We start from the raw sequence: 27,936 nt of genomic DNA on the forward strand, positions 1-27,936 counted from the left end.
TCTGAGTCTCTTGGATTAGAGGCAAGAGCCACCAAGCCCAACTAATCTCAGATTTTTAATGTGCCTGAGGATCATGTGGATGAGAGCTTCTTCAAAGGTGACTGCCAAATGCCAGCCCCAAATTTTCTGATTAGTAGATTTGGGGTAAGGTATAAGAATATGCATTTTTAATAAGTTCTCTGGTGATTCTAGTACTGCTAGCTTAAGAACCACACTTTGAGGACCACTGTCCCATGTCATAATGTCTTCCAAGTTCCTCTTTGAATTCACATGATAGACATATTTGTTTTACTCAAAAAATGTGACTAGAAACTTAGCAACATTTTAATTTTTGTTAATTTAAAAAGTTTTGATTTTTAAACTATGAAATCTATCATCTATCTAGATAGATAGATAGATCTGATTTTGGTTTTAATACTGGAGAGGAAATTTAAAGACTTCATTATTTTAAATTATAAAATAGTCAATGTAAATATCCTTAGTTCTAATAACTGATCAGTCTACTGAATTCCTTTTGGTAACCATGAAAGTATTCAGGGGAAAGATAAGTATTATTTGTTAAATATTATTATTATTTTAGATATGCTAATGAGGTTAAAAGTTTTATCTTTAGCTAGTACAGTATAGGATGGAATTTAAAATGACATTTGCATAAGAACATTTTTCTTCTAGCTGTTCTGGAACCATTGCTAAATATCAACTTTCAAAAAAACTTAGTACAATTATGGTACAGCAGTTCTGATTCAATATATTATACTTGACAGTGACAGGTATAATAGTGACACCAAACCTGACACCAAACCCTGACTTAGTTTCTATACCTCCTTGCTAGAAGAGTAGGAAATTTCAATTCTGATGAACAACCCTTTATAATGGACTCAACACATTACTCTTCCACATCTACCTGCTACTTTCCCATGTTTTTAAATTAGTGATTATTAAATTAAAAATCCCATGAAACATTGTGTCAGCCTTTTTATTTCTGGTTTTCTATTCAATTAATCAAAGTACAAGAAACCCCATCTCAAAATTAATTGTATACCTTAAAATGTGATACAATTTTAAGGCTGTTTCAGCTCTCTGTTCAGCAATGAATATCAGCATCTAATCGGCATGAACTGTAGATTTTAGATGACATTTTATTTAGGCCAGGGGACCAGGTAATATTATTTTTCAGTGGAAAGTAAAAGGTGTTATGTTAGTACTCCCAATTATCTCAAGGGAAAATAGTTCCTACCACTGCTGTTTTGATTGACTACACCATTGACCTGGCCTTCAGCAGGTTCCCAAGATTATGTCAGACTGATTTTGCTACAGCTGATGGGGAGGGCATTAGTGTTTTTAGGCATCAGATCTTTCGATGATTTAGGGAATGAATTTTGTACATTAAGTTAATTGATTTGTACATCCATAGGCCAGTTTAACCATTGAGTCTTTTGACACTTATGCCCAACTTAACCACATCTTTATATTTCTCAGACTTTTTATTTTAAAGCTAACATCCTGTGGGAAAGGACCTAAATTTATAATCCTGTTCCCTCTCTAAGACTTCAGATTTTACTGTCAAGCAGTTATTTTATGTCAAGGAATTAAAAAAGAAAAGCAGGTTAGTGTTATGTTAGAATTTAAACAAGCAGGATACTTGCACACTATTCTCCATCTTCCCATTCTTGCCTGCTCAGATTTTATGAAGTACAAATAGAGGCTTTGTGTGGATGGCTGAATTTTATGCATGTCATATCAAATGTTACAGCTGAAGCATTCACTAATCAAACAATCATCTCAATTCCTCACCTGCCAAATCCTCTCTCTCTACAAATGAACAGTCTCTAGTGAATTCATTCTGAATGTTCCTGGAGCTAAGACCTATAGTCCTTATGAAATTTGTTGCAGCTGCAAAAAGTGCCCCAATATGGAAATAAATCCCTAAATAGACCTCAGAATAAAAATTAGCTATTTATGTGACTCTCTCTCCCCGGTTATGCATCCATTACATGTTTGTTAAATGAAGGATTGAAGTGGCAGTTAGTCCCAAGGTTGCTTCTGCATAACACTAAATAGTTTAGGAAGCTGGCTTCAATATTATACTTTTGTTGAATTGACTGGTCTTTTGATATATATGTGTGTGTATATATATATATATACACACACACACACATATATATATATACATATATATATGTATATATATATATATACACACTTGATCACTTATGACTTTTTTTATTAAGCAGAGATGAGAACATGCTAATGCCTATCTATGGATTTCCTTCCACATAGATTCTCAATTTATGTGGCCATTTGAAAATATACAGGGAGCAATTTAAGATCACTTAAGTCACATTATATATAGTGTAATCATTTTTGGAAATTTAAATAAATCACTTGCATTTGAAACTGACCAATAGATTAGTGTCAAAGGTGAAGATAAATCAATAGATTCTGTTTTTTATCCTGAAGGGATAGAAATTAACCCATTTAAAAATGTGCAGATAGAACACTTCTTTAAATATTTATATGTATGTAAAACTTAGTGAAGAGATAAGAAATTTCAACAAATTTCAAAATCTTAGTTTAGAAGAAAAGGCTATAATGAATTATTCCATAATACTTTAAAATTATAATTAAATTAAAAATAAAATCTCTTAACTTGAATTTGTCTTTGTATTTATTTTCTGTATTCTGGTATTATGAGAACTATATGACCCCTCAACCTAACAATTGAAGCTATTAAAACATATCCTACTGAATGTTCCAGTACTCTGGAGTCCATATATACTAATTAAGCCCAATCTATACCGAATGTATTTGTTCTTAATCTTAAATTAGCAAAGTGTTTGAACAGCCACAGAAAATCTAAGTTTAACCATTGGTGTGTGCATTTTTTTCCTAGGCATCTGGAATTGGACAGCTTGAAAACAACATAGACTTTTTGAAAGATAGGCCATGCACATGAAATTGCATGTTCTTTGAAAAAATTCTTCCAGCTTTCTTGGTAAAGAAAACTATGTGGATCTACCATTTTGATCAAATTTAGGATTGCCCTACAATATGAATTGGGAAAAAAGCTGTGATCATCAGTTTGTATCAGTCACACTTCAGCAGTTCTTAAAGAAGATCCTCTCCCCCTAAAAGGAAAAGTTCAAGAAACTTGTATTTTAGCCTTCAAGGAAATGTGTGAGTGTAAACTATTTTAGATGTTTTGTGAATGCAATTAGTGACAGAATTTTAAATAGAAAGACCTTTTTATTCTCATTAATGCTGGTTTGTATTCAATGTTGAAAGAAATGAAAATACTTCTCTCTAAAATATGAGATTGTTGCTGAAGACAATAAAAATGCAGGAGAGATTTCTGCCTTTTCAATCTGTTTGCCTAAAATCAGGACACAGATTCATAAAAACAAAAGGTCTTTCTATTTTCCTCCCACCTTCCTGCCCAAAGAAAGGATGTAAATTCTCCATTAAAGCAGATTGCTTATCAGCTCAGAAATTGCAGCTCCAAAGAAATCTGGGAGCAGACTTTATTCCTTCCCACGGTTTTCCCGCCTTTGGAAACCTGGGACTGCTTTCTTTTTGTCCTGTTACTTCTCTAAAATGTACTTTCTTTGCTGAAGATCTTATATAAGCTAGGACACTAAGCCATTGCCTTGAGTTACTTCTGAACTGCTTTCAGTAATAAATGTTCTTATGTTTCTCTTGTTAAAATATTCTGCCTTTTGTTACAGAAGTATGTCTTGCTAAAAACTTGTTAAGAATTGAGAAAAAATTATATTTTCTCCCCTCTAATATGATCTACCTTGCTTGCTGTCTGAGGCTACAACTCTCAAAATTTGCATTTTCTTTTTCAGTACCGGGAAATGAATGTAAGCAACTATAAACATCTCAATACAGAAAGACATCAATTCTCAAAAGTGACTAAGTCCCCTTTATCCCCTTGAATTTCCATAAGTTGAGGATCATCTGAGTTGCGTCCAAGAACAGTTTTATCCCTTGGTTTCTTATTTGCTTGGAAGGCATTTTCATAACAAAGTACTGGTTTAGTAAAAGCAGTAAATAGGAGTCTCCATGCAAGAGAAATTGGAGTTTCCTAACATGCAGATGTTTTCGAAAATAAAAATAAAAAATAAGGTGCCTTGAGATGCTGGCAGTTTTAACAATTGGAACCAAAAGTTCTTAGGTATATTTACATCTTAACTGCTCAATTTTACCTTATAAGCTTCAATTTAGGAAAAATATACAGTACTTTTGCATATAATGGTACCTTGTGAGCCCCTGAGTCAAGTAGAGAGGATTTAAATACAAAAAGGAAAACAGCCATTAAAAGCACTTACATTGTATGTGGAGTAAATAATACAAAATGATTATTTCCCTGGAAGACCAGGATCAGAAACATGCCTATGAAGACCCAAGATTCCTACAGTGCTTAAGGAAGAATCTGGCAAAGAAGGATGCCTTATTGGGTGAAGGTAAGTTTTTCTTTGTCGCAGGTGAAGCTCTAAAGAGACATCACTGTCTTGTTTTAAAAGTGAAGTCAAGTTGTCTTCTGAAGCTGTGTTCAGATGCACCCCACTTGAGAGGGATTCTTTGGATTTAAGTTTGGATTTTTCAAGGTCTAGAAATTCAGGACACTGATAGAAAGAAAAGAAAACACATTTTTATAATTCACACCAACAGTCATCTAAAATTATATTTATAAAATTCCAGTAATTTTCCACTGTTAATCTTATCAGTGGTATTAAATTAACCCATGTTAAAAAAAATTAACCCACATTTTTATCCTACAATAAAAAGACATTGGATGCTCCATGATCAGTTTAGATAATCCTTAAACAACAATTCCAAGAACTTTAATTTTACTCAGATATCAAAATGATCAGATTAAAAAAAATCTCACTTTGAATTTTTTAAATCAGTTTAACTCAAAATTTAAGACCAAGATGTAATGGAAATTATGGCCACTTGGTGACTAGATCTATTGGGGAGGAAAGAAGAGAAATAAGAAAGGAAGTAAAATCATCACACTCATCAGATGATACTATTTGAATCCCCTGTAAATAAAAAAATACATAGTTTTACATGTTTCCCTTCCATTAAAAACTAAAGATAAATTAAAGCCTATTTTCATATTTTAGAAAGATTGCTATTATTTTCCTTCTGGCACATTACCTTCTGTTATTAATGTGATTTCATTTCCTAGAATGTTTTACAGTAACTTCCCAAACATTAAAAAAAAAAAAAAACTTTTACAAGGTTATTCTATAAATCCTTATTGAAATCATCATTTTTTAGTATGATTTGGCCGTGATGTTTAAGTATTTAAAGCTAATGCCCAACATGGAATTCCGATGGAGTTAAACTTTTCATATTAAAAAATTCAAAAGGAAAATTAAGAAGTTCAGAATAACCAAAGCAATCTTTAGGGAGAAAAGTAAAGCAGGAGCATCACAATAACCAACCTTAAATTATACTATAGAGATATAGTAACAAAAACAGAATGGTATTGGCACTAAAACAGATATAAAGCCCAATGAAACAGAGGACACTGAGACAAACTCACATATATACAGTTATTTCATACTAGACAAAGGTGCCATAAACCTACACTGGAGTAAAGATAGCCTCTTCAACAAAGGGTGCTGGTGAGACAGGAGCAAAGGACAGGTAGTCAGTATAGATAGTAAATGATCCAAATCATCCCAAGATGAGGACTGATCACCAAAGAAAAGGAAAGGAGTTGCTAACACCTCCTGAACACTTCCCTGGCTCAACAGGTTGCTAACACCTCTGGGGAATCACACATTCTACCACTAGAAGTTGCTAATGATTATCCCCTGGGCTGTTCCTTTTTGCCCTTAGGCATCTACACAGGAAAGAAAGAGAAGGTTAAAGAGGGAGGAAGACAAGAAGGGAGAAGAAATCTGGGATCTACAAAACAGACAGACACACCCACTCCTGCGGGCACCCAGAAGCCTGCTATCTCTGTTCTGTCTCTTAAATAAAACTTGCTTTCTACACTTCTCTTGGCATTTCTCACTTGTTTAATCTTTCAACACAGGGGAAATGAGGACCTTAACCTGATTTCCAAGACCTGTATCACTGTGAAAACTGGAAATCCATATGTAGTAGAATGAAATTAAGCCCCTATTTCTCACCCTGCACAAAACTGAACTCAATGTGGATCAAGGACCTAGGCATTCAGTACAGAGACACTCTGCACCTACTAGAAGAAAATGTAAGCCCAACTCTGTTATGTCAGCTTAGAAACTGAATTCCTCCACAAGACTCCTAAAGGGCAATAAGTAAAATGAAGACTCAATAAATGAGATGGTGTCAAACTAAGAAGCTTCTTCACAGCAAAGGAAACAAGAATGTGAAGAGAGAGCCTACAGAGTGGGAGAAAATCTTTGCCAGCTGTACTTCAGATACAGCATTATTCTCCAGGATACATATAGAACTCAAAAAACAGCAGAAAAACAAATAACCCAATCAATAAATGGGCAATAAAACTGAACAGGCACTTCATAGAAGAAGGAATATGAATGGTCAGCAAATATATGAAAAAATGTTCAACATCTCTAGCAACTAGAGACATGCAAATTAAAACTATACTGAGATTTCATCTCATTCCAGTCGGAATGGCAATTATCAAGAATACAAGTAACAATAATTATGTTGGAAACGATGCAGTGAAAAGGTTCACTCATACATTGCTGTTGGGACTTCAAATTGGTGTGACTACTATGGAAAGCAGTAGGAGATTCCTTAGAAAACTTGGAATGGAATCATCATTTGACCCAGTTATCCTACTCCTTGGCTAATAACCCAAAGACTTAAAGTCAGCATACTATGGTGACACAGCCACATCAATGTTTATAGAAGCTCAATTCACAATAGCCAAGATAAGGAACCAACCTAGGTGCTCCCCAGCAGATGAATAGTAAAGAAAATATGGTTTATATACACGATGGAATATTACTAAGCCATAAATAAAAATGAAGTTGTGGCATTTGTTGATAAATGGATAGAACTGGAGACTATCATGTGAAATAAGTCAGTCCGAAAAAAAAAGGGGGGCAGAATGTTTTCTTTGATATATGAATGCTAAGACACAATAAGGGGGTTGGTAGAATAGAAGTTCATTGGATTAGACAAAGGAGAATGAAGGCCAGGGAAAATGGATGGGAATAGGAAAGACAGTAGAATGAATTGGACATAACTTTCCTATGTTCATATATGAATACAGAACCAGTGAAACCCCACATCATGTACAACCAAAAGAATGGGATCCTAATTAGAGTAAGTTACATTCTATGTACGTATAATATGTCAAAATACACTCTACTGTCATAAATATCTAAAAAGAATAATAAAAATCAAAAGGGTCCTCTTGGAGAGCTTCAGAGACAAAGGGTATTTCATAATCTCCCTTTTTCCATGTGTATCATACTGGTGAAAAAATTTAGACATCTCTGGTGGGTAGGGCACAGACTGTGATAATTTTCTGTGCTTGAACCTCAGTTTGTAATCTGGCCAACTGTGAATTCTTTTCTTCCAGAGATCCCTCCCTTCTCCCCTTCCCCCATCCTTAGCAGTGTAGTGAATGACCTGCTTTTTTCTCTGATGCACTTTTTCGATCTAGAATTATTCCTTAGCTTTCAAATCTCTATAGCATGTAAATCACCTAGGTTGATTCTGAAAAGAGCATTTGCTTTAAAAAAATGCTAGTGTTTAAAATTATTCTTCTGTGTCCATTTTCTGTCTTCAGAGGCACAGCATGCAGATTACAGAGCCCATTTTCAGAAATCCTAATTGAGTAGAAAGAGTGGTAGAGACGGAAATCTGTTTCCCACAGCATCCGAGGTAACTTATTCAAATGGTCTCTGGAAACACTTTAAGAAATACTCGTGGTGGAACAGTATCTACACTTACTTGTGAGGAAGGGCTGAAACTTCGGTCAGTCTTAATGGATGCTATGGGATGGCTGGTTCTCAGCATGCGGAGGATGGGTCTCTGATACTCTGTTCCTGCAGTTACCATACTGTAGGCTGGGGGGACCACAGTAGTTTGTTTCTGCAGCAGCTGTAAGATGGTCTGGATATCAGCAGTCATTTGGGATTCAAGTCTGTAGACCAGACAGAAAAAGGAGAAAGAGTCCTAAAATAGTCCAGAATTGCAAGAGCATCTGAGCAAACTTCAGCACTTACCAACCAAGACGACATGGCCTGCTTTAAACAAGAAGAACAGGAGAGGGAGCACAGGGATGCTTTCTTAGCTGATAATCTGTGTCTCACTAATGATTCCAACAAAGACCATTACTTTCATGCTTATCTTAAGAGAATCAATAGAAATACAAATGAAAAGACTGTATTTTTACTAATGTTTATTGATTTCAAAATGTAAAACATGCTGAGAATCTCTTTTTAAATAGTAATTATCTTTGCTTTTTTATCAGGCTTTACTCAATTTTTTTGTGAATACTTTGTTTATTCTTTAAAAGAGAGACTAGCAGCACATTTCTTTCACAGTTACAAAAATCTCAAGAAAATTTCTAAAGTGTTTCAAATTTATATTATTGTTAATTAATCTTGCCCTTCTATTCATAGCAAGCATTGTATATTACTCATTGTATTCTTTCTTTTATGTTAAATGCTAAATTCCTTTTCTCCTCTACAGGGAATTGATATTTAAGAAGCAAATGAAATGTAAAAATTCACTTGCTTCTATGTCCCTTCAGGCTTGAGCAACATCCAGTATGACCATTGTTTTCTAGAAAGCTCATGAGTAGCTCACTGGCTTATTAATTTCATTCTAATTTTAAATTAAAATTTAAAGGCATATGGCAAATACAATCAGTCTGATTCCCCTCTGCTGTGTGGATTAACACTATTGAATACAGAAAAAAATTTCATGGGCATACAAACAGAAAATTTGGACCATATGCCTCTATAGAAAGTTCTTCTAGCTATTTTTGCTTACTGTTTTACCTATGAATTTAAAAATGCAATGAAAAGGTAATGCTATAGAGTGAATTAGTCTGTGATTTGAAAGAAAGCAACGAAACCTAGAAAAATGAGAAAAGATCAGTATTTTCTTTTTACTTTTTAATATTAACACTCCAGATCTTCCTGCTGAGAATCATAATTATGTATTCTTAAAGGTTTTCTATAGTTGATAAAATATAGCCAGATAACTCAGTGTCTTCTAAGCCAATAGCTTTAAACTACACCTGATTATGCCTTGCAAGTACCAACGCCACACACCAAAAAGGGATGTTGAATTTTCAACTGGTTCATCTACTTGTTACTTGAAAGTCTGATCTAATTTTTTATGGTACCAACTAAACATTTTTATTGTTATGAATCAAAGTTTCTTTTCATTCTTCAAGGTCCAGCTCAAATTTTATCTGTACCTCCAAATCTTACCATATTTAACTAATTCAGAGTTACCTTTTCTCTTCTCTGAGCCCCTGAAGAAAATTTCACAAACTTCATCAGAACTATTTCTGTACAAATTCATCTCATTTTAAAGAAATTTAATAGTTAACTTGGCTTATATTATGTTTATTATCATTACCATTATTACCAAGATAGGCCATTAAATATAAAAGAATTTTGGAATACTGAGGTTAAAAATTTCATCCACAAGTGAGACTCAAGACCAGAGGACAAAAATTAATTTCATTCTAATTTTAAATTAAAATCTAAAGGAAAATGGCAAATACAATCAGTCTGATTCCCCTTTGAGACTACAAAAATCTTTTGAGTTTTTGAGTCCTATAAAAAATCTTTGTTGGGGCTGGGGATGTGGCTCAAGCGGTAGTGCACTCGCCTGGCATGCGTGCGGCCCGGGTTCGATCCTCTGCACCACATACCAACAAAGATGTTGTGTCCGCCGAGAACTAAAAAATAAATATTAAAAATTCTCTCTGTCTCTCTCTCCTCTCTCACTCTCTCTTTAAAAAAAAAAAATCTTTGTTAAACATTAGCAGTCTCTAAGAAACAGGATTTTTTCATCATGGATTTTATCTATTTGAATCATGTCTATGAGAGAAGAATCTATCAGAGGTACTGCTTCAGCATTCACATGCTCAGCAACCTGTGGCACTGAGAGGGCCTCATGCACACAAGAACAACATGTGCAGTTGAAGTGGCTGTTGCCAGGAGAGACCTGAGATCTTTGGTATTGAAACAATTTAATAAGAGTGTAGACCATTCTATCCACATGACTTGGTTGTCTATTCTAGGAATACTCTGCCTGGGAAAAATAAGACTACACCAGTAAATAACTTCACTAATTCAGGAATTTTCTACAAATAAATTCACTGGAGAGAACTGTTTGCTCATCAGAAGCCTCTTATACATCCAAACTTAATTCGTCAGACTTGCTTCAAGATTCTCACCCCCCGCTGTGCCTGTCACTCTGGATGGCTGATGTCATGAATTTGCCCAATTTCAATAAGTTGGGACATAACTTTCTGATGTACAGAACCAGTGAAACCTTGACAAGCCCAAACACAAAGTCCTGTAAATATCCTACTTCTTACCACTGAGCCTTGGTCTTGTGAATGGTCTCCTGTCTGCACTGATTTTGAATACTTAGTTTTGTCTTATTAATTGGTTACCTGAAATTTGGAGTAGTTTGGCAAAGGGGGAGGTATAGTAAAAAGTTTCTTTACTATACATAGAATTGTATTTTTATGTTTTTTGACTAGAGTCTATTGGCTTAATTACAATGGATTATTTTATTGAAACTTGATAATGTGCTTTATTCAGGACGAATTACAGAGAATTAGACAATAATTCAGCTTGTTCTTGATCTTTAAAACAGAAAATAACCTAGTTTTGGAATTTTATTTTTTGTCAGGATAGCCACAAAGTTATATAAAATGAATATTTTCATATACTCACTCAAAGACCAACTTTTTACCAGGAATTGTAATAGGTAGAAAGTCAGGTGAGAACATGGAGGAGAATAAATATGGAATCTGATCTCTCAGTGCTGTCAGGAGCTGATTGCTTAGAGAGGAAAAATGAAGGAAGTACATAAATAACTAACACTAGATGAAGCAGGTGCTCAATGTCATACTAGAGGCATAGAGACAAATTGCTCTGGATGTTCTGCAGTGGAAGGAGTCATTACTCAATTTTTACATTTTCTAATTCTCCTTTCTCAAAGTGTCTCCCTAAACCAGAAACATTGGACATGCCTGGGAGATTGTTAGAATGTGATGTCTGCCAGCTCTAGACTCATCAATCCACTTAGAAACTGCATTTTAACAAGACGCCCAGGTGATACCAATGCATATTAAAATTTGAGAAGTACTGCTGAAGAATCAAGTCTTAATAATCTATCTAATCATGTCTATATCTAGGCTATATATGTATATATGCTTATATATATACATATATAAACACATATGTACATATAAGTTAACCTATGTAAACCTTTAACCCTACATATAGTTTAGCCTTAAAGAAGAAAAGAGGCAGTAGCAAGGACTGGTTCAAAATCGACCATTTATGTTTGTTTTTATTGCATTGTGGCTTGAATATTGTGTTTGGATGAGATGGTGGTGTAAGAACTCAGTTTTACATTTGAACAAATGCCAAAGTCAAATAGGGTATACTCAACTCTAGAGCGTGTCCCAAGATCCTACCTCTGCAAAGCAAAGCCTAAGTTAAGCTGCCCTCTTCAAATTTGTTTCCCTTACATTTGTCTTGCAGAACAAAGTGGAAGAAAAAAGTTTGGAGATGTCAGTGCACTAAAAATGCAACTTTTTAAATTTTAAAATAAGCTAAACTGACTTAGGAAATAAAATGTTTGTAAAAGTATTAAAGAGAGAAAAAAACTAGAAGTAGTAACGGTGATAACAATTCAAAACATGTTCAGAAAGCACATACATATGCTTGGAATATGTTAAAAGATATTTAATTCTGTTATGACTGTGGAAAATTCATACAATAATAATATACTAGCTGGATGTGGTGGTGCACACCTGTAATCCCAGTAACTTGGGAGGCTAAGGAAAAAGAGTCACCATCAGCAGTTTAGTGAGACCTTAAGTGACAGTGAGAATCTGTCTCAAAATTGAAAAAGAAAACTGTGATGTAATTCAGTTGTAAAGCACCCCTGGGTTTAATTCCCAGTGTTATATATATAAAGTTTTCCATACACACACATACACAGACAACAAGGAGTCACTGAAATCTCAATTTTAGTCCTAAAGGAAGGTTCAAGCCCAGAAACAAGAGAATAAGAGAATACACTCAAATGAACACTAGTAATAGAGCTGAAGTTCACTGATGATCAAATTTTATCTAGCTTTTTTTTTTTTAATCTATGCTACCTTTGGCAGAGCAGGTATAGTCTCTGTATATGGTCAGCCCTCTGTATCTTTATGTTCTGCATTAGAAAATCAATTGAGCACATAATAAATATATTTGAAAAGAAATTGCATTTTTTTCTTGCCATTATTCACTAAACAATACACTATACCAATTATTTACATGGTATTTACTTTTTCTTAGATACTATAAGTAATCTGGAGATTATTTAAAGCATATGGGATGATGTGTACAGGTTATATGCAGATACTATGCTATTTTACACAAGGGATTGAGCATCAAGGGATTCTGGTACCCAAAGGCGGTCCTGGAACCAATCCCCATTGAATACTAAGAGACGATCATGTATTAATTCTCTCCATACAAAATCACTGCAAGTAGGTTTGAGTAAAAATAGGAAATTGAGAGTAGGAAAGTTTAAATTACTACCCAGTCATTCTGTAAATAGTTAAATAACCTAGTTAAGAATTTTACCTAAGTTAACTAATTTGTACTGTGTTGGCACTGTGCCAAATAAATCACTGCTGCCCCTGTCATTCACCATTTACTCACGTTTTTAACCACCACCACCACCACCACTACCACCAACATAAATAAAATGCATAGAAAATATTAATCATAGATAGTAAGTAAAGCCATAGTTTATGTGGTATAGGCAAAACTCAGATGTGCTAACTACAGATGGGTAAACAAGGAGCTTGTTAGACATGGGCAGAATCACAAGATATATTAAATATACACATTCATGCTACTACTCAGCAAGGTATAACAAAGAAAAAATAGAAATGGGATGTACTCAACAAGAGATGGAAAGAATAAATTTTTCTCATGTTGCCTCCGGGAAGACAACTATCCCACACACATTTAACCATCTGTTAGGGTCACCCAGTGTTTCATTCTGGCTCTCCATGTGGTCTACCTACAAAAGGCCAGTAAAACACATGGCTGTTGTACAGGCTAATTAAAGGACCACAGCAGTGATCAGGTGTGTCAGGCCTTGCATTTCTATTATAGAAACAATGCATTACATCAGCACAAGAGATTTGGGTTTCTGTCTCTGGAGAAAGGTCAATTCTGGTCCTTGTACTATGACATTGAGAGCTGATGTGGCAGATTTAAGAACACTGTCTAAATCAGGATTCAGGTAGTGTGGTTATTTTTTTTTTAATATTGTTTTTTGTTATACATGGACACAGTATCTTTGTTTATTCATTTTTATGTGGTGCTGAGAATCAAACCAAGTGCCCCACACATGCCAGGCAAGCACTCTGCCACTGAGTCACAACTCCAGCCCTAGTGTGGTTATTTTACCATGTTTGCACTTACTTAAAATGAATCAATTACCCCATCTAGTTCTTAAATCCTGTGATTTGAGCATTTTAACTTAGTCCATGAAGTTTTGGCTATGGCTACTGGGAGAAGTTGCCATCTGATATATTTGAAAGCTACCATTGGGTCAAGGTAAATTCCCAAATGAAACACAAAACAGCTACTGAGTCATACTCCAGTCATATCTGTTTTCTGACTCTTTTTAATCAATTTAATTTAAAAAACCCACCCAGACTTCTATGAAATAGTTACCTCCTGCCTAAAACCAAAGTTTACTCTTCATATTAATCAGTCTAGATCAAAGATAAAGGAAAATGGAAAGGTTCTGTCTTTAATTTGTGGGATTTTTAATTTGTTCACATTTTTTTTGACAAATTGACCAAAAACTGTTTGTTTAAATCACTATTTCAGTATTTTAAAAATGCCACAAAGCATGGATAAATTACCAGAAACAACTATAAAGTATAAAAGCAGGATTAAAAGCAGAAAGGTGTTAGTTAACAAATTAAATATGAATTACTCTGAAGGGAGGTAGCCAGTGATGGGGATATACTTAATTTTAAGAGAGAGAAAGAAAAAATAGGACATATGTTGCTTAAGATACGAAGTGCAAATAAATGTTCCTTGCAACACAAATTGATAATTCTGTCAGTTTCTAGTCTTATTTTAAATAAGTATGTGTGGAAAATATGGGATTGCAGTAAGAGGAATTTGCTAGAAGCAAAGCTAGACAGGTCTAATGGCTTGCATCATCCTCTCCTTTTGCCCCACCATTTCTGATACCTGTTAAGTTGCTCTTGAAGCAAATCTAATCTTTGCTCTACTTCTCCATAGGTGAGGTCACTTTCAGTTTCTGAGATCCCCCAGGCAGCTCGCTGAAGTGCTGAGGGACTACACTCTTCAGGCTGAGCCCTGGCATTTTCTCTTTCCCAGCTTTTCGTGTCAGTGATATCTGTGGAAGAGAGCGAGTTAGACATCGGCTTTCTTTGGCACTCCTTTGCCTCATAAACACAGACACTCACAAGACAAGCTGTAAAGGATCTTAGGATATAACCCAGGAGACATAGAACCAAAGTGGTCCATGGACAAGATCAGGGGCCATGACCAATTGGTGGTAGGGTCCTACTCTCACTCTTGTCTTCCTTACCTACCACATGCATTTTCATAGCATTAAAATTTTATAGCAGGTCAGGAGTGATTTTGTCTTCTTTCTATTTGTGCTAAAAGAAGGTATGGATGGCTGAACATAACAGATTAGAACACAATGTTTTTGTGCTTTTGAATTCAAGAGGAAATAACATATTTTGTTTATAATGTTTTACTTAACATTTGAGATATTTTGGGCTCTTTCTCACAGCATAGTAAGCATTCTTTACGGTCCAGGAGAAAACTCTTGAGGGAAGTGCTGATCTTCAAGGGTATGTTCTTAGGCAGCCCAATTCAAGGTAGAGCCAAGGAGTCATAAACTATTAAAGAGGAGAAGAGTTTTAAAGTCTTCCCATCCTGTTTCGTTGCTTCTTTGAAGCTTCTTCTGCACTGTATTTTAATATCATCACATTGTTCGCCAATGTTTTTTTTTTGTGTGTGTCTCTTTTGTTATGTATATTTTTATTAATGTACTTTAAACAAACATCTTATCTGCTAAAGTCCCCCTTTCCAATGTTTTGGGTGCCTGTTATGTGCCAGACACTTTGCTAAATGTGGAGGACTTGAAAAGGAAGGAGACAAAGCCCCTGAACTTGAAAAATTCAGTCTAGCAACTTTGTGATCATTTTTCATCCAGAGATTTATTTTTGAACCTCTTTTAATTTACTCTTTCTCCTAAGATCTGTATTTTCAAACTATCAATATTTGGGGAAAAAATGTATCCTTTCTGTGTTACTTACATACTTTTGATGGTTTTGTTATGCTCTCTTACCCTCTATAAAAATGATTGAAGGGTTGAAAAATAAAACCCATGAAAAGATAAGAATAAAGTTGGGAGCTTATTTAAGCGATAAAGAAAAAAAAAATATATATATATTTCCCTTTGGGAAGACTGATGGAAGGGAAGGATTATGTCAAGCTGGTATTCCCTTTCACATGGAAATAGATTTGAATTAGAGAAAGTGATTTGGTTTTGATATAAAGACTTAAAATCTTGGCAAATTCCTATGATTAGACATTGAGAAAAATTACATAGTTATGGATTTATACTCTTAGTGATTTAAAAATTTCAATAGAAAGTAACTGAATTGGCCAGAATTAGCTATGATTCTAGAAATAGGGAACAGAACTGTAAGACTTCTTTCCCCATAGATTCTCTAAAAGTACAGTTAGAGAGCTCAAGTGCACCCTTTTCAATAAGTAGCAGACAAAAGAACAACAAAGTTCTATATTCTTTCTCTATGGATTTCCCGCCACTGTCTTTTATCATTGAATACACAGAAATTTTTCTAATGAGGTGCCTATAATTTCAGTCTCAGGGAGAGGAAGCTTTTACAAAGCATTTAAGCATATCCAAAGATAGCATGAGAAAAATATAAGACCAGGTTCCTTGCTTTGTGGAAACGGGTAACAGATCTCACAGAACTTACAAGGAACACCAGAAAAACTCCTGATTATGGCTTCCTTACTGATTCTGGTGTTTAGCTTTGGTTTAGAGAGTGACAGCTTATTTTTTCTTTTGATATTTTACCAAACATGACAAAATGTAACTTAACATAGAAAAATGATATTGCTGGAGTTTTAAGTAATTTATCAGCAGATTTTTACTGAGAAGTATGACTTGTTGTCACAGAAATGTGAACCAATTTAAGATGCAAAATGATAATATAACAGTAAACCAGGTTTCAACTTTGGGCTAGCAATGCCAAGTAAGCATCAGAACACATACAAATGTTTTGGTGCTGCCAACACTTGTCCCTGTCTAGTCCTGATAGCCAGTTCATGTATGAACATTTCTTCAGAGAAGACAAGAACTGATAGGATTAAAATTACATATTTATGTTCATAAGCTTAGTGCCAAAAAGCATACAGCATTTCTGCATATGCTTAACAGCTCTCTCCTTTTCAAATCCTATGTAATAAATTGATTTTTAAATGACAAGGGTGAATCACATGCAATAAATTATGGAGGATAATATTTTTACTGCAGTGTTCAAGAAAAAAAGATTATTCTAGCAGAAATGAATAAATATACTGTGAGACAGAAGCTTCCTTGATTATAATTTACTCTTTTATTAAAATCTAGAAATATGTGATTAGCTTGTTTTTAACAGGAAAATAAAAAAATGAGGAGTTCAAAGGGGAAATCATGGCTAGTGGTCTTAATCAAATGAACATCCTTGTAGACACTTTCTAAATATAGCATAGAAAAGAATCTGCACTTGGTTGCCTTGGCAAATGTTGCTATAGTTGCAAGATACATTTCTTCAAATGGATGAGCAGAAAGTAAACTAACTTTGCTCTGGTACACAATTTTCCTAGAGTCAACTTTTGACCTCAATGTAAGTAGAATCAGAGTCCACTTAATCTTTTTTTTTTTTCTTCCTTTTTCCTTTTTTAGTTTTGCTTTAATGTGCTCTGAATCTCTCTTCTGTTGGATTTAATGTGACAAATCCCAGGAATACCAGGGAGTGAAATTTCCTATTGATGTTGAAACTAAACTTTGTGGGGATTTTAGTAGTTCAAACTGTGGCAGACACAGCTACATCTTACATATTATTAAAGTTTTGAACATTACACAGGATTTTACCTTAAAAGTCAATAGGGAATAAAATCTGCAGTGATTTAGTCTTTAAATTCTCTATTGGTTAATCCTATTAATTAGTCATGTTAACAATCACCCTGATTGAAGTTATATAGCATCAATTACAGTTACTCAATTGACATGCATATTTAGCTTGGCATTTGCAAGATAATTAGTTATTGCCTGCATAGGTACTACATTGAACACTTTTTAAAAATTAACAACTTGGAGATATTAAAATTATTTTGTTTTTTTAGAATACTACTGTTCTTATTGGGCATTTAGAATAGCTAGTTAAAGATTGGAAGAATTAGCATTATATTAGGTGAAGGGCATTAGAATTTATTGTCAGGGAGAATCATTATAATGTCAAATAAAATTCCCCAAATATTTCTTTAAAGACTTGTCATATAGAAGTCTAAAATTCAAGAAGAAAACAACAAAACACTTTCTTTTTCAGCAGGGCCACATTATGCTGACTTTTGGTATAGTAGAGATTGTTCAACAAGCGCCTCAGAACTTTTGACTTCCATGATACAACCTGTTTCTATACTTAGTACTTCCCAGAATCCATTTTCATAAATAACTAAAACGGGACATTTGGTAATCACATCTAATATTCCATTCTTCCACTGTGATAAATGAGGTACTATTTTCATTCACTTCATCAAGAATTTTGATTGTCCAGAGGACATTTGCATATATTCTTTGCTTATTTCCATGTGGGATCCTGGTAAAAGCTGATTTGACATGATATGGAAAGTAACTCTGGAAAAATATAAAACCTGAACATCCTAGATTTAATGAAATCTTTGTTGTCAAATATAATCATTTGGAATAATGGTGTGCTCGTAGGTAGTATTTACTTACTCTGTGGTATAATTTTATTATCTTGCCAGGTCAAAACATCTTATTTCTTCCTTCATTTTGTTATATTCTTTTGATTTTTTCTTATGCTATCTTAATATTTACATTTTATACATCCAGATACATATTAAATAGTAAAACCAGTAAGAAAATATCAAATAGGTTGGGGATTTTATTTCAGATAAAGTAATTTACAGTTTAATTTGGATAATAATCATAACTAATGAGTTGGTTGGATATTATTATTACTATGCCTTAAAAATGTGAACTGTGTATTAGTGGAGTTGTCAAATCACATATCTCAAGTCATAAAGGGGGCAAGTGACAGATTTGGTTTTAGAATCCAAGAAGTTGGACTCACAACTGTTATGGGTACCACTTAATAGCTATATCTATAGATCTAGCTCCTATTATGCTAAATTAATTGTTCTTCCATGTGATAACTTTTCAAGGTTTTTCTCAGTTTCTCATCCTTCAGAATGAAATTTGCATATATTAAACATTATTGGGGCTGAGGATGTGGCTCAAGTGGTAGCGCGCTCGCCTGGCATGCATGCGGCCCGGGTTTGATCCTCAGCACCACATACAAACAAAGATGTTGTATCTGCCAAAAACTAAAAAATAAATATTAAAAAAATTCTCTCTAAAAAACATTATTACTCATCTCTTGTGTATTCAACAAAACACATATATTTCTGTATTCCTTTTAGTAGGGATATTAAACAAAGAAGTCTTATCAAAAATATACTCTATTTCAAGCCAGGCATGATGGTCATGATGATCACACTCCTGTAATCCCAGTGACTCAGGAGGTTGAGGCAGGAGGATTGTAAATTCAAGGACAGCCTGGGCAGTTTAGTGAGGCCCTAAGCTATTTAGTAAGATCCTGTCTCAAAATAAAAAATAAAAAGGACTCAGGACATAGTTCAGTGGTAAGGTACCTGGCTCCATCCCCAGTACAAAAAAAAAAAAAAAAAAAAAAAGGAAAACAGAATATTTCAGGATAGTTTCTTTGGTTTGTCATAATTCACAGTATGATGTTGTATTGTAATATGATTGCATTTACCTTTGAAGTTATAAAACTATAGGTTTGGGGGTAAGAAATGGGTACAGAAGACATATATAAAGAACTAACCAGTAAAATCTCTTAAAATAGTCATGGATGCTCTCTCCACATAGGAATCAATTGCATCAACAGGCTTTCAGAAAGCTTTCTACCTGTAATTAAGCCTGGTTGGCCACAAATACCTCTCATGCTGACATTGTTTGGAAATATTTGCCACTTATTCCAGAATTATGCAAACACTATGTTGCAGATTATCTAAAATCTCAACTCTTTATAGACATGAATTGAAAAAGATTAGATTAACATGTGTTGGTACAGTTCTCAATTTGTGAAAAGTCATTATAGTCTGTTTAGCCCTGAGGAGAGACAACCTGATTCCTGATTCTGGATTACCTTTGCAAGAGTGGCTTTTCTTATTGACATGAATCCTTCCTGAGGTGGGCATTGCTTCTTCGAAATGGAGCCCAGCTGCTTTCCCTGTTCTTGGAGTAGAATCTACTATTCCTGAGAAGAGCGGCTTGTGTTCATCATCAATGGAGGAGATGAAAGATGATGATCTACTTTTTTTCTCTTCAAAGTGTTTTTTGGAACTCTGATAATGTCTTATGGTATCTGCAGAGTCTTCAGGATCATTTGTGCTGCTTTCTTTGCCAAAATCTGCAGAAGAAAAGTTATTTTATAGCAGATAATCAAATGTAAGACCCTATGCATGCTACATATACTAACTAGCTACACACAAACTGCCCTTTTTTGTATTATAAATGTAATTGCTTTGGAGACTTTTTTTAAATAGAGGACTATTAGACTGTCTTAATGAGATAAATCATTCATTTCAAAATTAAAAGAAAATTTGCAACAGGAAAGTTTAAGTCTCAGAGAAAACTATAGGATAACTTACAAACTTATTTATACATGCTCAACTGTCATTTGTATTCTTAGAATCTGGTGCACTATCTCTTTAGGGAAATGAAAAAGACAAAGGAAAAATATGTCCCAATTCTAAAATATCACCACTATGCAGCTTGTTATTTGTTTTTAACCTCCATGCTTTATCATCTATGGCAGTCACTCACATGGTCAAAATTGGAAGCCTCCTTGTACTAAAAGCTTGCAGGATGAATTTCAACCTTAGTTCAATGCATGTAATGGCCCCAACATTCCAGAAAGTTTGGTCATGTAGTATAATGCAAAAATATAATGCTTAAATGCAGTAATTGAGGTAAGTTTTACCTAATTACATTACAGTTTCTAGTGCTTATTGGCTATTTTATACTGAAATGTCAGGTTAATTTCAGCCCCTGAAGGTTGTGTTAGAATATATTTCAGCAGAAAAAAAAACCTCAGAGACAAATCTTAAGACTTGTTTCTATTAGTGTCCTGGGGAGACAATATAATTCTCCATCTGGATTCTGCTAATAACTAACCAACAAAACTCCAAGAGGTCTATCATTTTCTAGAGAAATGGTGAAGACAGTGTCCCCATCTACTCTGTGCCTGGGTGTGCTTACTTTGTTATTTATAGAAGGCCAAATGAATTGATTTAAGGCCACTTCAGAGAAAAATCCAACTGCTTTTTAAAATTCCCATATGGCATAGAAATTAAACAAAGTTTTTTTCTTTATTTTTTAAATCATAATTTAAAATACAAGAAGCCAGAAAGCAGCCCAAGGAAAAAATGAATAGAGGTTAAAAATAACCTTGAAATGAAATTTTTATTAATGAGTTTATGTTCAGTCAATTAAAGCGTAATCTATAAAATGCAGATTGCTTAATTTATTTTAAGATTTCACACTTTCTCTTTAATCCCAACATTGCCAAGAAAACTACAGACTTTCCAGTCCCAAGTACAACAGAAGTCATCATTGATTATTCCACATTACTTATATGTCTCGGCTCAACCACTGATCTAATTGGCTATATATGTTCAGATCAGCTATTCTTAGAGACATGTTTCTCCATTGTCTCTGACACAGCTCTAATTAAAAGTCAATCTTGTCCTCTTTCTCCCCATTTTCTTTATCTTAAACATCTTCCTTCTTCCAAAGCTCTCTGAAAATTTGGTCAACATTCTCCACTTCTTGAACACATCATTTCATTTCTCAAAAGATAGTAGCTACCAATTTCATGTTAGGAGACTTTTTTTAAAAAAGGGGGTGGGGGGTGGGGGAGCTTCACATATCATTATATCAAATCAGTGAATTTCAGGGATTTTCCTCCAAGTAAACCATATTGTAGTCCATGGCTTAAATACCACCATTTGACCCAGCTATTCCCCTTCTCGGTCTATTCCCTAAAGACCTAATAAGAGCATGCTACAGGGACACTGCTACATCGATGTTCATAGCAGCTCAATTCACGATAGCAAGACTGTGGAATCAGCCTAGATGTCCTTCAATAGATGAATGGATAAAAAAAATGTGGCATTTATACACTATGGAGTATTACTCTGCATTAAAAAAATGACAAAATCATAGAATTTGAAGGGAAATGGATGGCATTAGAGCAGATTATGCTAAGTGAAGCTAGTCAATCTTTAAAAAACAAATACCAAATGACTCCTTTGATATAAGGGGAGTAAACAAGGACAGGGTAGGGACAAAGAGCTTGAGAAGAAGATTTACATTAAACAGGGATGAGAGGTGGGAGGGAAAGGGAGTGAGAAGGGAAATCGCATGGAAATGGAAGGCGATCCTCAGGGTTATACAAAATGACATATAAGAGGAAAGGAGGGGTAAGACAAGATAATACAAATGGAAGAAATGATTTACAGTAGAAGGGGTAGAGAGAGAAAAGGGGAGGGGAGGGGAGGGGAGGGGGGATAGTAGAGAATAGGACAGACAGCAGAATACATCAGACACTAGAAAGGCAATATGTCAATCAATGGAAGGGTAACTGATGTGATACAGCAATCTGTATACGGGGTAAAAGTGGGAGTTCATAACCCACTTGAATCAAACCGTGTAATATGATGTATTAAGAACTACGTAATGTTTTGAACGACCAATAACAAAATAAAAAAAAAATACCAGTGGGATTTGAACCAACCTGGATTTTTCATCTTCTTTCCCAGCAGAATCAAATATAAACTGAATTAACCATTAATTCATATACCTACAATCTAATCTAGAAAGGTATAGATAATGATAATATAGATATTTGCATTGAATATACACCAAAAATTAATAATCCATTTGTCTCTTTAGCTCAAGAGGCTTTGGAGAATCCATACAATTTCAAATCCTTATACATGTTTACCTACTTCATGGGTTCCAGTTTTAGTCTATCTACTTATACTTGATTTTGGATTATCAGGGACAAAATTCATTAGTTAATATATATTTTTAGATTTAGTTATAACACTTATTTCAATTAATGACAAATATTCACAAAATGTATAGAATGGGAAATTACTAATATTTTGTTCTCTTTGGTAGGATGGAGTGGATTACTCCATATACATAGGACATAAGTCCTCCAGCAAAAATTCCAGATAAAAGCAGAATCCTGAAAAAGGAAGAAAAAAGTAAGTATTTTTGAATTTTTCTAGTTTTGTACGGAGAAAAACCCCACATTTATTTCTATGCTTTACTGGCCTATCATCTAGGTCATGTGAACTATTGCTTTGATGCAACTCCACTGAAACATCATTTTAATAATTCATGCTAGATAAATTAAGGTTTCATTTTCTGTCATATAAAGTGAAAGTTAAAGTGACAATCTATTTGTGGATTAAAAATGGAAACTGCTTGGGCTTAGGCTGGATGTTGGCAGATGTACTACATGAAATTGGGCAGCTGAAATGCATTATAATTAGCCTCCAGGTACTTCCAGATTTGATGGGCTGCTCCATGCCTGCCTTTTTCTGCTTAAACTGAATCATTTGATAGACATTAAATCATTTGATAGACATTAAATCATTTGATAGACATTAGGTACTATTTTTTCTTAAAGCTATTTGTGATCTGTGTAGAAATAGTATTCTGAGAACAGAAATATTAGAGAGTTTTTACATTTTCTCTTTTTCTAGAAGTGAGATTGTGTAATCACTAGAATCCATTATTTTACAAAGAATGTTTTTTGCCTCTTTGTTTAAGCATCAAATTTACTTTCTGATTCAGATTACTGAAAACCTTGTTTTTCTTTAATCCTATAGGTTGTTCATACATCTCTTTTCCTTTTCTTGTCAAACAATTCTAAAACATTCCTAATTTGTTGGTGGGGGTCTCTCTAGCTAGCTTCAGAATCAATTTTAAATGATAGAATAATAGTGTCCTGATGGAGTGGCTGACCCATCCATCCTAGAAAACATATATAAAATTCTTCAATTTCAAAAACAATCTGGGAATGAACATTGGTGATTGCTTCATCTTTTATGGAGTCTCTCTCTAATTAGTTACCATTTTTCTTTGTCAGACCCTACAGGGGGACATAACCTTTCATCCAAGAGACAAAATTTTATGTACTTTCCTGGCATTTGAGTTTTATGTTTTCCACTGGTGACAATTTTGAGAAAAAACTGAGGAATTTCCAGTCAGATGTCTTACAACAAGTTTTCATTGGAAAATCAGAGGCTGAAATATAAGTCATGTGAGATCAAGTACCTACGTGGTTTCAGATATATTGAAAAGGATCAAACAATATTTTTAAAAAATATATAAATACAAGATTTCATGTTCTTAATGACTAATAAATGATGCACTTGGGGAGATGTTGGTCAATATATGTTGGTACAAAGTTTCAGTTAGGATGAATGAGTTATAGAGATTTATCATCTGATATAGTGACTACAGTTAATGTATGGCATGTTTGAAAATTATTGACAGAAGATCATAAATGTTCTCTCTACACATATAGAAAAGATAAATATGTGAAGCCATGTGTGTAACAATTATCTCAATTACAGTCATCATTTTGAAATGTAGGCAAATGCCAAAATACCCCATTGTACATCATAAATGCATACATCATTAATTTTTGTCAATAATACCTTCATAGACCTGGAAAAAAATGCATGTATATACTATTAAGAGGAATAAAATTAATCGCTGTTTGTTGTTAAAGAAAATTCAGAGTCACCAATTATCATACTAATGTATTTAAGTGATTAGCTTAATAAAATTAGAATTAAAACTCTCCTAATCTATATAAGTAAATTAATCCATATGTATATTTACCCCTTAAGTTCCTTTCATAGAAGTTATAAAAATGTCTTATTTTGGAGAAACACTCAAATTTTACTAGCTTTTGGTTGGTATCATCCAAAAGATACAGAGATACAGAAGATGATGCTAATTGTTATCCTTTGAAATGGGATGTGTAGTGAGTTCAAGTCATTTGCACACTGTTCTCTGGAACATTGTATTTTTAATGAGAAAATGTTAGTCTCTCTTTCCTCCTCTTAGGATATATATCTCCTAAGGTATGTGGAGCCATCCAAGCCTAGTGGAAAGAGGATTATAAACGTGTTTTCACCTTCATTTCTATCCACTTTGTTGCCACAGGCACATCCTTAACACTAATTTTTTGTTTGTTTGTTTATTTACTTAAATTACTTTTTCATTTTTGCCAGTTCTTTACATCAATCAAGACTTACTGTGATAATCTATTAGCAGGAGTGATAAAGTCTTCTGAGCTCAGGAAACTGGTTTCTAAGGTTTCAAAATTAAGAAAGTAAAAAGGTCTCAATAGGAAAGAGAAGCCAAGCATTCTTTAACTTTGCATGCTAATGTCTCTCTTGCTAAGCATATTCGTATTCTTTCTGACTTCATACATTTTTTGACATTTAATTGAGCTAATTATATGTCCTGTTTTTGAATTTTAGGGTTTTGGGAAAAGAATGGGGAGAAGATTAGAGAAGAGATGGTTAGAAAAAGGTACCTCAGTGGAGATCTGATGAAGAAGGAAGGCCAAAGTATCTGTGCCTTCTGTCCTGAGATTCCCCTTAGATAAAACCTTAAATAAAGGATGTAGGCCTCTTCATGGTGGCCTACATCCTTTAGTTAACACACACACACACACACACACACACACAAACATGTGTATATATATATAATATGTTTGTGTGTGTGTGTTTGTGTGTAATTATATATATCTATATCTATATATATGTGTGTGTGTGTGTAATTTTATATATATATATATATATATATATATATATATATATATATATATATATCTCCAACATCAGCAGTGATATTACATCATGATTTTTCACAATGTTAGAGAGTTTCCAATCAGTAAAGCTAGTTAGAGTTCCTTCTAAATTTTCTTCTTCTTCTTCTTTTTTACTACTTGGTACCAAAAAATCAAAGATTCAATTCTGCAAAGTGTGTAGAAATATTTAATTTTCCTGCTAAATCATCTAGAAAGTGTAATAAAAACTTTAAAGGTAGCCTTCTTAATGTATGTAGACACTGCATTTAGAAGGAATTTCTGTTTGTCTCCAGGTTAACTACTGAAGAATTTTCTCTAGGAAATAGAGACAAAAATTTTAAACAAAATAGAAACAAAGATAAAAACATAGGCAAACTTAGCATGCAGTGGGCACTCAATGACTCTTTGTCAAGTAAATGGGCAACTTATTGGCTCAGGCCTTTTATACTGCTGCCATGACTGGACTATTCTCTGCCGAATGGCTATTGGCACCCTAATCAGCCATTAGTAGCTACTTTTCAATGTGCATTTTTTTATTTGTCCACGGGAAAAATTGAGTACTACATTCCAAATATTTGGTCATATAAGCCCTATCAATAAAATATGTACACGGGCATGAATGCATGAATGTTTAATGATACTTTATACATTTAATATACACACAGACACGAGTCCTATGTATTTATAGTATAGTATAATAATAAATAGCTCCTGTGTCATTATACATGCTATTGTACTAATATTTTCTGTATATTATACTCTATATACAACACATAATTTTAAAAAATATATATTTCCATGACACAATGGATCATGTTAGCACAACTCTGAAGACCACTCAAAAAGAGACTAGTTTTCAGAATTTTCCTCAATTACTTTTATCGTGTCCACCTGCCTTAACAATGTCTCTGGTACAGAATAAATCACAGAACCCTCATTTTTATTATTTACTTTCTGTAACAGTAACATATTACTTCCCCCTTAAGAGCTATGGCAACTCTTCCTACAATATCCCTAGACATGCAGATAGATCCTGGGTAACTCCCTGCCACAATTTTGAGAAGCCAACTAACTTCTTGAAGACTCCCTAAAAAATACAAGGTGTCTGACAACTGTCTTCTCCAGAAGATATAAACTTCATGCAACTCAAGAAAACAAACCACCTTCATCAGCAGGTTCATTATTTTTCATCAACTTGCCAGAGATACTTCTTCCCATCTCTTCTTTTTAAAGGCCACTGTTTTGAATGTGAATTCCTTAGCCACACATGGTAAGCATTACAGGAAGGGGCTGCAGGTGAGGAATGAAGCCCACAGCTTCCTGTTGAATAGGCATCAGGTGAATGCAAGACTCAACCTCTTTCTGCCTTCACTGCACATGGTCTTCCTCTGATTCTTGTTGCTTCTGTTGATTGAGTTCCCAGTCATTAGTAATCTCAGAATTTTGCTTTCAATGTTTTGTAATAATGAGAACATTTCATGGGACACTTTTAGTCCAGGTACCCACATGCCATTTACGATTTATTAGTGAGTCCTCTGAAAGTTCTCTGTTCCTTTTCCTTATATATGTGTGTATTTTCCTTCTAGACACTGATTTTACATCAAGCAGTATAGAATACATGGTCACCTAAAGAGCATTAGACTGGGCTAATAGGGAACAAATTGCTTTCAGCAAATTTTACACTTGCCTGCAGCACCATGGAATCTTAAGAACTCTGGAATAAGGTTTTAAGTGCTGGATAACTAGAATCAATTGTGTTTTAACATTGTCCAATTTATGGTTACTCACAGACACACCAGTAAATTTCAAAGAGCTGTGAGTAGGCAAATCTTTTGCTATCTACACTTAATATAAAATGGACCTCATAGACTAAGCCTATGATTAAAGGAAAAGTTTTAAAAATCAATAGAAATGTCTGGTTGCATGAACACAATATAAATTTTGACATGCTTTCATGGCCTTATCAGGAGATAAAAATATTAGATTATTTACCTTGAGAATGAGGAAATTGAATAAAATTGACAAAAGATTTAATAAATCTTCAACTGTATGGGGGACGTTATTATATAGACATCATTGTCAAGCTGTTCTTCATTTCCAGTGTGATAAAAATAGGAGATTAAATTCAGGATAAGGGATTTAGATTAATTCTGTGGAAAAACAGCTTGACAGTAATGGTTCTCTGATTTTAGAAAAAGTCACCAAGAGAATACAGAAAGTGATGGCAGAAAAAACTTATCGCCTATCCATGAATGGTTTATTGTTCTACAATTGGTCAGAGGATTCAAAAGTTAGCCCAACTTTTCAAATATTTATCAAATGTTCTTTGCTGAAGTTTGGTCGAGAAAAAGGACAAATATATCAATAATCACTGAACACAATATCACAAGATCAAAGTGCCTTCGGAATTCATAAAAGACCTTATACCTTTAGGGAAATCCAGAAAT

The 27,936-nt window shown here is 34.1% G+C and overlaps 1 protein-coding gene across 2 annotated transcripts in view; it reads right to left on the minus strand.

The window, feature by feature from the left end:
* Positions 1-4,361: 4,361 nt before the first annotated feature.
* The window catches only part of Kcnh7 (potassium voltage-gated channel subfamily H member 7), a 457,046-nt gene continuing 433,471 nt past the window's right edge, over positions 4,362-27,936 (minus strand). The window contains exons 13-16 of one of the 2 annotated variants that reach the window (XM_026393098.2): positions 19,730-19,981; positions 14,457-14,625; positions 7,930-8,122; positions 4,362-4,628 (exon numbers count right to left, since the gene is read on the minus strand). In XM_026393098.2, coding sequence (XP_026248883.2) covers positions 4,362-4,628; positions 7,930-8,122; positions 14,457-14,625; positions 19,730-19,981 — 881 coding nt within the window. Of the gene's footprint in view, positions 4,629-7,929; positions 8,123-14,456; positions 14,626-19,729; positions 19,994-27,936 lie in introns of both variants that reach the window. The other variant, XM_026393099.2, reaches the window with a different exon arrangement.

This window comes from Urocitellus parryii, chromosome 1, assembly GCF_045843805.1.
Source record: "Urocitellus parryii isolate mUroPar1 chromosome 1, mUroPar1.hap1, whole genome shotgun sequence".
NCBI classification, from domain to species: domain Eukaryota; kingdom Metazoa; phylum Chordata; class Mammalia; order Rodentia; family Sciuridae; genus Urocitellus; species Urocitellus parryii.